Source organism: Protobothrops mucrosquamatus, unplaced genomic scaffold (genome assembly GCF_001527695.2).
Source record: "Protobothrops mucrosquamatus isolate PMUCROS unplaced genomic scaffold, P.Mucros_1.0 scaffold527, whole genome shotgun sequence".
In the NCBI taxonomy this organism is placed as follows: Eukaryota; Metazoa; Chordata; class Lepidosauria; order Squamata; family Viperidae; genus Protobothrops; species Protobothrops mucrosquamatus.
In genome coordinates this window covers 341,218-351,789 of record NW_015386835.1, presented here as the reverse complement: position 1 = coordinate 351,789, position 10,572 = coordinate 341,218, and the positions used below count along the sequence as shown (strand labels likewise).

At 38.2% G+C, this 10,572-nt stretch overlaps 1 protein-coding gene and 1 non-coding gene across 2 annotated transcripts; both read left to right on the top strand.

Annotated features, from left to right (window-relative positions):
• Positions 1–1,548: 1,548 nt before the first annotated feature.
• Positions 1,549–9,716, top strand: TOMM20 (translocase of outer mitochondrial membrane 20). Its single transcript, XM_015816910.1, has 5 exons — positions 1,549–1,761; positions 6,367–6,413; positions 7,172–7,253; positions 7,926–8,068; positions 9,334–9,716. Exons 1-5 carry the CDS (start codon positions 1,638–1,640, stop codon positions 9,376–9,378), a joined length of 441 nt encoding a protein of 146 aa, XP_015672396.1. The 5' UTR covers positions 1,549–1,637; the 3' UTR covers positions 9,379–9,716.
• Positions 4,994–5,134, top strand: LOC114922617. Its single transcript, XR_003810452.1, has one exon. It is a non-coding gene; the product is annotated as a small nucleolar RNA SNORA14 (small nucleolar RNA).
• Positions 9,717–10,572: the final 856 nt, after the last annotated feature.

Here is a 10,572-nt window from a genome sequence, read left to right as displayed (position 1 = left end):
ATTCTTACATATTTTATCTCCACTTTCACAATTTAGAAGGTCATCTAAATTAATTTGCAAAGGTAATATTGGAAGATAAATTAAAAATGTCCCACCAGTAATTTATGACTACTTTAATAGCCTTTCATCTATTATAATGTAAATAAATACCAGAAAGCCTCTCTTAAAGGGTTCTAATAAGAGGCAATTAATTATTTACAAGTGTATTCTTTGTCATGTTTATTTGTCCTTTCTGTTAAATGTGTGTGCAATAACATTATGAATAATTTAAGGTCTTTCTATGTATTCAGTAATAGATTTTTTATGATAACCTGGCCATTTATTAATCTAATCTGATCATCCTCAATTTTCACATTGCTGGCTGTGATGTTAATTACATATTCTTTTGAAGGGATTATGTAGGGAATAAATGCTATTTAACTCAATCTTCATTTAGTATCTAATAATAGAGTTTTCAAATCTTTTAAGAAGCATTGTACAACATCAACTATTTCTTGAAAGGTTGATTCTTAAGAGTCCATCTATTCAACTTCAGATCATATATGGGAAGCTTTGTGAATGCTCTTCAATAGCCATTAATATTATTTTTCTTTTAGACAATATTTTTTTTACTATTCTTACATGCATTTTGTAATTATTTGATTACTGTAATTATTTGATTACAGATTATCCTGATAGTGATTTAATGGTGTCAGAATTCTACAGTTAGAGCTTTTTCCCCATGGAAAAAAGCAGAATATACCTATAATTTTGTTCCAATGGCTTTATTTGCCTTTTTCAAAGTCAGTATTTAGTATCTAGTTGCCTCTTTTTATTCATAACATGAAGAAAGCATGTATCTTGTACCAGGCTTTCCTTTTATTGTAATTGCCATGAGGGACCGGGGTATTCTAATAAAACATATGTCTCCGGGTTTCTAGTAATATGTAAAATTATGGCCTGGTTCGGACAAAATTAGAATAGTTTTCTCTGTTCGCCCACGTTAGTATGCTTCAGTTTATCGTTGATGGTAAATAATTTAGCATTAATTTCGACTTAATGCTGAGACACAGCAACGGGTTGATTTGCACGCTTCCCATCCAGACCAATTCCATAAAGAGAATTACTTCTGAATAAGCCCGTCGATGCAACCAATTTTCCTGCAGCTACGGAAACGGAGGTAACCTCGTGCGAATCCTTCCCGCATGCATAATACAAAGTTTTTTTTGGGGGGGGGGTTGGATTTCTGAAATGCACAGGCGCATTTCAGGCAGGACGCGCCCGCTCTTCGCTTCTCAAAACGCTCGCCCTAGGCCAGGGGTAGGCAACCTTGGCTCTTTTACGACTCGTGGACTTCAACTCCCAGAATTCCTGAGCCAGCCAGTCATAAAAGAGCCAAGGTTTGCCTACCCCTGCCTAGGCCAGGGGTAGGCAACCTCGGCTCTTTTATGACTTATGGACTTCGACTCAGGAATTCTGGGAGTTGAAGTCCATGAGTCACAAAAGAGCCGAGCTTGCCTACCCCTGCCCTAGGCAAAGCGAGCCTCTTGCCGTCGCCGGCTGATGACGGCGTGCCTGCGCGAGGCGGGCCTTCCTTTCCTCTCCTGCGTGCCTGGCCAAGGTGCCTGGGGAAGCGCGAGGTGGGCGCGAGAGGCAGGATGATGGGGGGCAAGAGCAGCGCGATCGCCGCTGGCGTCTGCGGCGCCCTTTTCATCGGCTATTGTATCTATTTCGACCGCAAGAGGAGGAGCGACCCCAACTTCAAGAACCGGTTGCGGGAACGTGAGTCTTTCGGCCTCTCCCCTCGTGCGCCCGCCGCCGAGAGCTGACTTCGCGCTTCCCTCGCCACCACCTGCCTTTTTTCACGGCCCGAATGCTTTTTCTTTTAACCTTTCCCTTTGTGGCTGGACGCGTGAGGATCGTCCCCCCCGGGATGCCTGGAAGAGTCGCTTCCCATGCCCTGATTTGTGGTTTTCAAGGTCCAGGAAGTCCTCGGCTAAGGGCTGCTGGTCTTTTCCTTAGTGAGAGGCCCCTGCCAGAGAGGGAACCTTGGATAGAGAAGGAACCAGAGCCACACAGGTGCAAATAGGGCATTCCAGATCGCTAGAGATCATCTAGTCCTGCCCTAACTCCACAAATTGACTAGCGCATATCCCAGCAAATGGCTCCCTTTCCCATCCTCTTATGCCTCGCCTCAATCTTCTCTTCTTTCTAAACCAGGGGTTCTCAACCTTGGCAACTTTAAGACTTGTGGACTTCAATTCCCAGAATTCCTCAGCCAGCAAAGCTGGCTGAGGAATTCTGGGAGTTGAAGTCCACAAGTCTTAAAGTTGCCAAGGTTGAGAACCCCTGTAATCTAAACATACCCTGTGCCTATAACCATGTTTTACATTCTTTGCCCTTCATCAAGCTTGGTTGCTTTCCTCTCGGCATACTCCAGTTGTAAATGTTATTCTTAAAATTAAATGCCCAGAACTAAACGTGTGTAGTCTAGGTGTGGTTAAATGAATTGTTAAAAGTAGTCGTCAATTTAGCACCCTTCATTCAATGACCATTTGAAGTTAACAAAGGAGCTTAACCACTGGTCTCCAAAGTTATGGTCTTTGTTACATCTCCATTGTTCTCAACATACAAATTTGAGTGTTTGGCAGCTTACTTGCACTTACAAGCGCAGGGCCCCTTCAACTCGCCCCACCTGCCTTTTTCTCCCCATCTATGCTCTTTTGGCCTCCATGGCCCCTGTGCTCCGCCAGCCCAGCTGACATCCACCATCTTGCTCCTACTGCTGACCAAGCATGCTCGGCTTGGCCTGTTGTGTGTCAGCTGCTGGCCACATTGGACTTTATTTCCGAGATCACGCACAGTGGTTTCCCCACCAGACCTGGGGAAGTTGGCCATGTGTGACCACCAACTGTCTCAGGAAGGCCCAGCTGGATATGCCCTTTAGCAGTGGAGCAAGAAGATGGTGAAGGTTAGCTGGAGTGGCAGAGTGCAGGGCAGCAGGGGCTTTGGAGTGCAGAGTGGTGAGGGCTGGGGCTTCCTGAGGTGGCTGCAGCTTTGCACTGTGATGCTGGGCTGAGGTGGCTGTGGCTTCATGCTGCACTGCGCCTCAGGCTTCTTCCAGCCCCAAAGGCATGGCATGCAAAGAAGTTTGTGTGCCACAGCGTAACAAGCAGCCCCAGAGTTGCAGGGTTCTAGGGTTCAAGACAGGGTGTGTGAGGTCAAAGGGGCAAAGATGGGGGAATAGGAAGTTGAAGGGGAGACAGTCTCTTACTTTGGAAGAATCAAGGCTTGGGCTGGGAGGGATCAAGCCCAGAATGACTTGGATTGGGGTGGATCCTTGGCTAATGATTGATGGAATTTGATTTAACACCAACGGGAAATGCTGGGATTGCTGTTGCTAAGCCATGCGGTCATATGAAATTCTGCTTTTTGACCACATCACTTAGCATCAAAAATTCTTGTCCTAATTATGGCCATAAGTCAAGGACTGCCTGTAATTGATCTTGATCTTATACTACTTTGTTGCAACCCAACATTGCATTTCCTTTTTTTTAATATAGCAATTGTATTACATTCATGTTTGACTTGTGATCCATCAACAGTGCCAGACCCTTTTTGTAGGCGCTGTTGCCCAGTATGATATCCTTATCCTATATTCATATATTTAATTTTTCCTATGCAAAATTTCTGGAATTTTGATATTGTCCCCAGGGAATTTGCTATTTACCCCGCCTCAAATTTTTGTTGTTGACAAATAATGTATTAATGTTTTCTTATGTTTCAATCAAGATATATACTGGTCATTCTATCGAAAGAAGATGATCTGGTTGGATTGATAACATTTTGTTAGTTCCTATCAATAACGATTGTGCCCATCCAAACTCCTTTGTCAAACTGCTTTCTGGGCTTATTTGCTTGCTTAATTAGGTGTTTCATTAATCATCATTTCCTTCACCTTTAGTGTTAGCCAGCCACAATTTTGAGAATCAGAAATGAATACTACTTTGAACACATTTCCTGACATTTGTATACACATAAGCATATATGTTCTTAATATACAGAGACACAATATGTGTGCAGGAATTCTGTGTCCAAGGCTGTTTTAATCATATAGTATTGCCCTAGGAAAAGAGGTGTGTCCAGCTGTAAAATTAAACAATGAACACAAATGTTTATTACTGTAAAATATATAATACAGGTAGTCCTCAACTTACGACTACAATTGAGCCCAAAATTTCTATGGCCTCTCTGCAAGAGACATTTGTTAAGTGAGTTTTGCCCCATTTTACGACTTTTCTTGCCAAGGTTGTTAAGTGAATCACTGCAGTTCATAAGTTAGTAACCCAGTAGTTAAATGAACCTGGCTTCCCCATTGACTTTGATTTATGAGAAGGTCACAAAAGATGATCACATGACCCTGGGACATAGCAGGGTCATTGTATGCCGCAAAGGTCATAACTGTGAAAAACGGCCATAAGTCACATATTTCACTGCCCTTGTAATTTTGAAAGGTCACTAAACAAATTGTTGCAAGTTGAGGACTAGCTGTACATTCCAATTAAATTTCAGAAACCTGCTTCATGTTTGGAGATTTTTTTTGCAAATACTTTCTGTATTCATAGAAAAGTTATATAATCCTCTAAAACATTTATTCACTAAAAATCAAAAATATTGTAATGACATATCCTATCATTGCTTCTAACCCTGTTGGCTGAATGTTAATTAAAGTCAAAAGAGGGCCACTGGGAAACAAGACTTAGTTTTATGTCTCCATTCTTCATGCACATGAAAAATAGTTAAAATACACAGTGGTCATTTGCCCTCCCCAACATGTTCTTTCGCCATCCAGGCGCCATAGAAGGTTGTATGTCTTAGAAAAAGAAATCAGAGGGGGGGAAGATCCTTGTTTTTGGTATAGTACTACATATATGTTATAGTTACCTTCACTTTGTACCATTTGATAGTTAAGTTGCAGCATCTACAAATCCTGCTTGTAGAGTCATGCCACATAATGCATTCTCAAAACCCTCCTGGTATTGTTTCACTAATAACTTCCAGGATAAGGAGAAATGCAAAAGAGAAATGTAGAGTTTTCCAAAATGCAGCATGTTATTTTGTAATTCTGCATTATTTCAGCTCTTCAACAAATACTCAGTGTCCTTTGTTATGTTTTCCCTTAATAAAAAGGCATGCTTGTAGAAACTTTCCCCCCAAGTTGTGAAAATACTTTTCTGTTTACATTAATAACTAAAATGAGTTTCATACCATCAAAGTAAACATTTCTCCAAAGCAATTTGCAATAGATGATAGTAAGAAGAAACAATTAGCTTGCTTCCTATTTTGCAATTGATGCAAGGGTCAAAATGTTGAAAACTCCCTGATTGTGTGATATTTCTATTACTGGTGGTTTTCCTGTACCTATATGGAAGAACGTATGGGTGAGCTTAAGTACAGCATTTGATTAAAATTTGACTCTTAACATATTTCTATGTATAACCATCAAATTTCTAAGGACTCTTGGTCTTTTGTAACACACAAGAAGCGATACACATGTCTCTTGGTGCTAGAACAAAATAAGAGAAATATAGATAGGGTAGTCCTTGATTTACAACAGGTTGTTTAGCAAGTTATGGCAGACTCTCCCTAAAAGCTACTTATGACCTGATCCTGAAATTACGACTGCTCAGGACCCCCATGATCATTCACTTTTATGACTGATCACAGGGATGCTGCAGCGCCCTCCCGTCTATTTCCCCCAAACCCCTCCACTGTCACATCCCTGTAGGCCTGGGGGCTGCTTCCCTATAGGCCTCCTCCTTGCTTACTTTTCAAAGATCTCCAGAGTTCACATTAGGGAAGAAAATCAAGTCACTCCATTGCTGGGAGTTCTGGTGCAATCCCACAAGCGGTCACCATTTTCCCAGTGGCCACAGTTCAATGTAGCCACTCGGAATATGGCCACTTTCAGGATGGCACTACGTGCTCTGCTTAACAACGCGTGCATTTAACAACCACATTGGGGAGGGCAGGGATAATGGAGTGATCACATGTGAGGAGATCACTTAATGGTCATCAGAACTTCTGATCGTAATGGCCAGCACCATTACAGTCATTATTTGAAGACTATCTGTATGGGAATATTTTAATAAGATCTATCATTGACTTTTGAGTGACCTGTACGTACAATTTTGCATAATTCAAGAATAATTATTCTACATGTAAAAGGTAATATTCTTTATGATGTTGCATGTGAGCATCTCCCTTATGTTCTTTGCTATGGTACATACGGAAATCTGTGAAGATGGGACCTCCCTTCTGAAAATTACCCTGAAGTGCAAGTAGCATGATTGTTTGAAAATCAATATATCCTTATTTAATCTATAGGAAGAAAGAAACAGAAGCTTGCCAAAGAAAGAGCAGGATTTTCTAAGGTAGTAATATGCTTTTTTATGCTGCATATACGCTCTCCTGGCAGGCTTTGGGGCTAATGTGAATATATTGGCTTGATCTTATATTTATTTATTCTTACTGATTTGTTTGGATGACTTTTCTTGTGTTAGTGTTAGTTTTTATATATATATATCTCCTGATAATCATCAAGAATTTCTGGAGTAGGGTGGTATAAAATAATTGAATGAATACAATAAAGTATTTTTTTTTTCAAAAGTGGTCTCTGGCTTGAAATTATTGTACCCTCAACCTTTTGTAGCATATATCCAATAGCCCTAATTTTGGGGAAGCAAGAATAATACCTTTCTTTTTCCCCCCTTCCTCTTTTCCATTGAAGATCCCTCAACTAGTTTTTCAGCAAACATCCCTTCCTTTTGAGCTCCCAACCCATCTTAGCCTATTCAGGAGCTGCTGGGGAGGGGGCAAATGACTTTTTGCTATTTTCCTTTTATGGATATTTCTCTTCATCCATGTAAATTAGCGTGGCATATTGTGGGATGATGTACTTCACAAATGATAGCGCAATTTCTAAGTGTAGTTTATTTTTGCTTTTATAACAATTTGTTAAAAAAATGGAATGTAATATTCCTTGTAAACTTCTCTTTATTCTTGAAAAATTCTTAGTATTATTAACTTTGTTGAAATTGAAAGTTTATTATATTTAAAAGCGTGGTGGGGAGGGTGGCAGATTTTGCTATGATATTTAAATGGCTGATTTTGATAAATGTTGTTCTTGTAGTTACCTGATCTAAAAGATGCTGAAGCGGTTCAAAAATTCTTTCTTGAAGAGATACAGTTGGGAGAGGAACTTCTAGCACAAGGTTGTTGCATTTTTTTTTCTCTCTCTCTCTTTGCTAACTTGCATGTGACATATTGGGGATATAAAATTGGTAGAAAAAATGTTTATTACTGAAACCAGTGCTTCGGAAGATAAAATAACTGCATGTTCTTTAAAGGGCAAGCCTATGTATATCTACAGACTTGTAATCCAACTCTGTTGAGTTTGATGATTTATTTCCTTTTTGTATAGAATTTTACTAAATATTGATTAGCGAAGCCCTTTTTAACCCACTCGAAGATAAATTCAGCTAAATTCAGGACACTAGATCCCAGGGCACAGGGACTGCAGGCCAAATTACTTTTTGAGAGTTGCAAAAAAAAAAAGTAAAAATAATAGATCTCTAAATTTACAGTTGGATCTGTGATGTTATCACTGTTATTTTAATATACTGTATATTGTTTTTCTAAATTTGTCTAAAACAGTTCATAAATCAAGAATGCCACTAACAGAAGAATAAAGCCTGAAAATTCTAGGATAGTGATTTGAACTGTGGGTATTTTTTGTTAACAAATTTTTAGATGTGGCATGCAGATATTTTATTTCATTTGATGAAATAATTTGAATTTTTAAGTTATCCAACAGAATAGTTTCAAATCTTCATTAAATATCATTATGCCTAGTCACTATAATATAGTTGTTGTTTTTTATTCAGGAGAATATGAAAAAGGTGTTGATCACTTAACAAATGCCATTGCTGTTTGTGGACAACCTCAGCAATTACTACAAGTTCTCCAACAGACTCTTCCACCACCAGTTTTCCAAATGCTTCTTACTAAACTTCCTTCAATTAGTCAGGTATGAAATTCTTTATCATTTGGTTTGTGAAATAGAATTAGTAATTATCGGTATTATTTCTCCTGATCTCATCAGTGTTGTTTTTCAATCCATTAAGATCAGATCCAGAATTGAAGTAGATGGGGTTATATGTAGTGATCACAGCTTATTCCTTCCAGACAGTTCTGGTCGCATGTCAGAACTGAAATTTGTCTATCTATGCTATTTATAAATTATTCTTATAAAGAGGCTATAGCTCAGCATTCCATTGTGGAACCTTCTGTAAGGATTATGTCATAATTCAGATTTATCTGTAATTTGAATGTGATAAAACAATTCTTAAAAATATTTTGACATGGCATAATTTAGTTTTCCGTACTTGAAATTCTCAGCATTTCCATCTAAACAAGGAGCAACTTTCCAAATGGCTCTGAGAAAAAAATTAACTAAATTTAGATTTTACATCAGTTTGTTCTTTGAACTGGTTTGATGCTGGGCCAAACCTGATAGTCCTGTACACTAATTTTGAACTAAGTTTATTAAAGGAACTATGAGTAAATATAGATATATTTATTATAGTAATATAACTCAGGCAAAAATGAAGAAAAATTGGGCACGTCCAAAAGCATTTGAGGAAGGCTGAGATAAAGTTCAGGCTGCTAAAAATATGTTTAATACAAATTTCTAGAGGTTGTTGGATATATGAAATTTACCCATAAAGTAGTTGAGTTTGTATTAGATCTTTTTGCAATAGTTGCAAGAAACATATTCAAATATCTTGGCTCTTTTCCTGCCACATGTGTGCTTATTTCAGTTTTGCACAATAAGAAATTTTAAAGTGAAATAGCGACCATAGCTTATGATAAGTTAGAAAGGCTTCTGAATAAGTTGAATAACTTTTTGTTTCCAGTGGTGCGTTGAGAGCATGATTTACTGGTTAAATGTGCCCACTGGATCCATATCGTGAGCCATGTGGCTAAGAAATATCAATGTGCAGCTTTATTTAAAGTTTATTGTCTTGTCAGAAAGGTATTTTGGGTATAATTAATTCAGCTGCCTCCACAAGCAAAACTACAGCAAACCATGAAGATCTCCTATAATTGTTTGCTTGTCTTGGTTCATTATTTCTCTAAATACTTTTAATTGCATATTAAATGCTGTTACTCACCGATGTTGATTTTTGAAGGAGGTTGATTGTCAAAAGCTAGAGATCTCAGTAATGTGCTTAATTGGAGAAATATACCATTAACAGTTTCATTTTAAAGTTCCTATATTTTATTTTGCAGAGAATTGTAAGCGCGCAATGCTTGGCTGAAGATGATGTGGAATGAGAAATCTGTCAGGAATGCGGCTTCCTTAGTCAAAAGATGAGCATCCGGGGTAGGGAGGAGTAAAAGAATGAGCATAATAGTCATAATGGACTATGTACCACATTTAAGCCTGCCAAAGTTAATTTTAACTCTTGAGTAGGTTGGTTTGGCTGGACTTATTTATTAACTAGTGTATTTTGATAAACTCATTTTATAAATGCATCATATTGAGTTATAAAAATATCGTTAACGTCAATGCAAATACAGTTGTACATACACAGATTGCAAAGTTAAAACATGCACACCCCATGCTCATTTTTGGAAAACACAAAGCTAAGGCATTAAAGATGTACCTGGTACGTTCATGTGTAAGCCTGCTTTTTCAGCAGTCAAAGCGGTGGGGTTGGGGGGGGCAATGTCAACAGATTTCAGCATCTTCTGGAAATTTCTTATGCTTGTTACTCAGAAAGGGACTCATGGTATGGAAAATGAGTAGACCTGACGTTTGATTGTATTTTTATTAGAATGTCATACATTTTCCTTTATTCTCTGAAAGCTCCTAGGGGGTCTTTTAGATCAAAGTACCTGAAAGTAACATCATCTTGAAATAAGATAACTGCCTCCTGGATTTGACAGATAGAACAGATAGATCTCTCTTACCATGTTATCGACACACATAAGATGGCGCTCTGATTTTAAATGTAAATTAATTGAGAGTCTTTCAGCCACATACCATAAAATAATCATATTACATATTGGAAGCTTTCCTCTAATGTAGAACAATATCATTGAGAATCAAAAATCTGGCTGCAGCAATATGTGCCTTGTGTCTAAATGAAAACCACTTTTGAATTATACATTGAATTTACCACCAGTTTTTCATAGTGGCAACTGTAATATTTTCCCTTTACTCTGTTGCAAAAGCACCAACAGATTTCAGATTCACTATCTATCAAAGGGCAGTACAAAAGACAGACACTTAGAAGTAAAGAATACTAAGCCTGGAATTGTGTTTTGTGAAGCAGAACCGAGTAAAATTCCCAGACCTTCTGTATACAAACCTATTTCAGGCTTATTTATTTACTCCATTTTTATCACAATCATTTTATGAGTTATATGATAGAAAAAAATATAAATGGCTAAAAATGCTATTTTGCTACTAATTTTCGCAGGAATCTGACTTTTAGTTATTTAACCATCTGCTGCAACTTCTCT